Raw genomic sequence first — 742 nt, forward strand, 5'->3', positions numbered from 1 at the left:
TGGAAATTAATTGTGTATTATATTATAAGCCTATAATAATATTTTAGGATAAATATATGTAATTCTTTTAATAAAACACAATATATTATTATATATCAATTATATTTAGTTATAATTTTTATCATATATTAATATACGTATCACAGTTAAAAAAAATGAACGTCTATTATATTAGTATATTATTGTTTGCGATTCCGTTAAATATATTGGTAATTCCATGTTACATATGCATCAAATATATATAAATATTATTATAATATATATATATATATATATATATATATATATATATATATATATATTACGATACTATTTATATAATTATTATATCTATATATTCACATAACTTATGTGTATAGCCAAAATATGCATATTTTTTACAAGCATATAATATAATAAACTACAACTAAACATAACATATATATGTCACCATTTTTTATAGGTAAGTTCCCCTCAAAAAAATCCATCCATAACACCACATCATACACCAATATATACATCACGACTGTTAAGCGAAAAGGACATAAAATCGACAAATTATGATAATGACCCACAAATGAAAAAAGTAATGAAAAAATTTGAGGATCGTACATCAGAAAGATTACGTGACAAAAGAACACAAGAAATTATTGAAAAAGATAAAATGGAAAAATCATTAGCAGAAAAAGTAGAAAAAGGATGTCTTAAGTGTGGAGTTGTGTTGGGAGGTGGTGTTCTACCTGTTTGGGGTATGATCACAGGT

The 742-nt window shown here is 23.0% G+C and overlaps 1 protein-coding gene across 1 annotated transcript; it reads left to right on the forward strand.

Annotated features, from left to right (window-relative positions):
- Window positions 1-155: 155 nt before the first annotated feature.
- On the forward strand, window positions 156-742 carry PRSY57_0027300 (rifin; the record flags this gene model as incomplete). The annotated part of the gene is made up of 2 exons (XM_020114330.1): window positions 156-209; window positions 443-742. Coding segments are annotated over 2 exons (354 nt in total), but the record flags the coding sequence as incomplete, so codon positions are not given.

Source organism: Plasmodium reichenowi (assembly GCF_001601855.1).
Source record: "Plasmodium reichenowi strain SY57 chromosome Unknown, whole genome shotgun sequence".
Taxonomy (NCBI): Eukaryota; Apicomplexa; class Aconoidasida; order Haemosporida; family Plasmodiidae; genus Plasmodium; species Plasmodium reichenowi.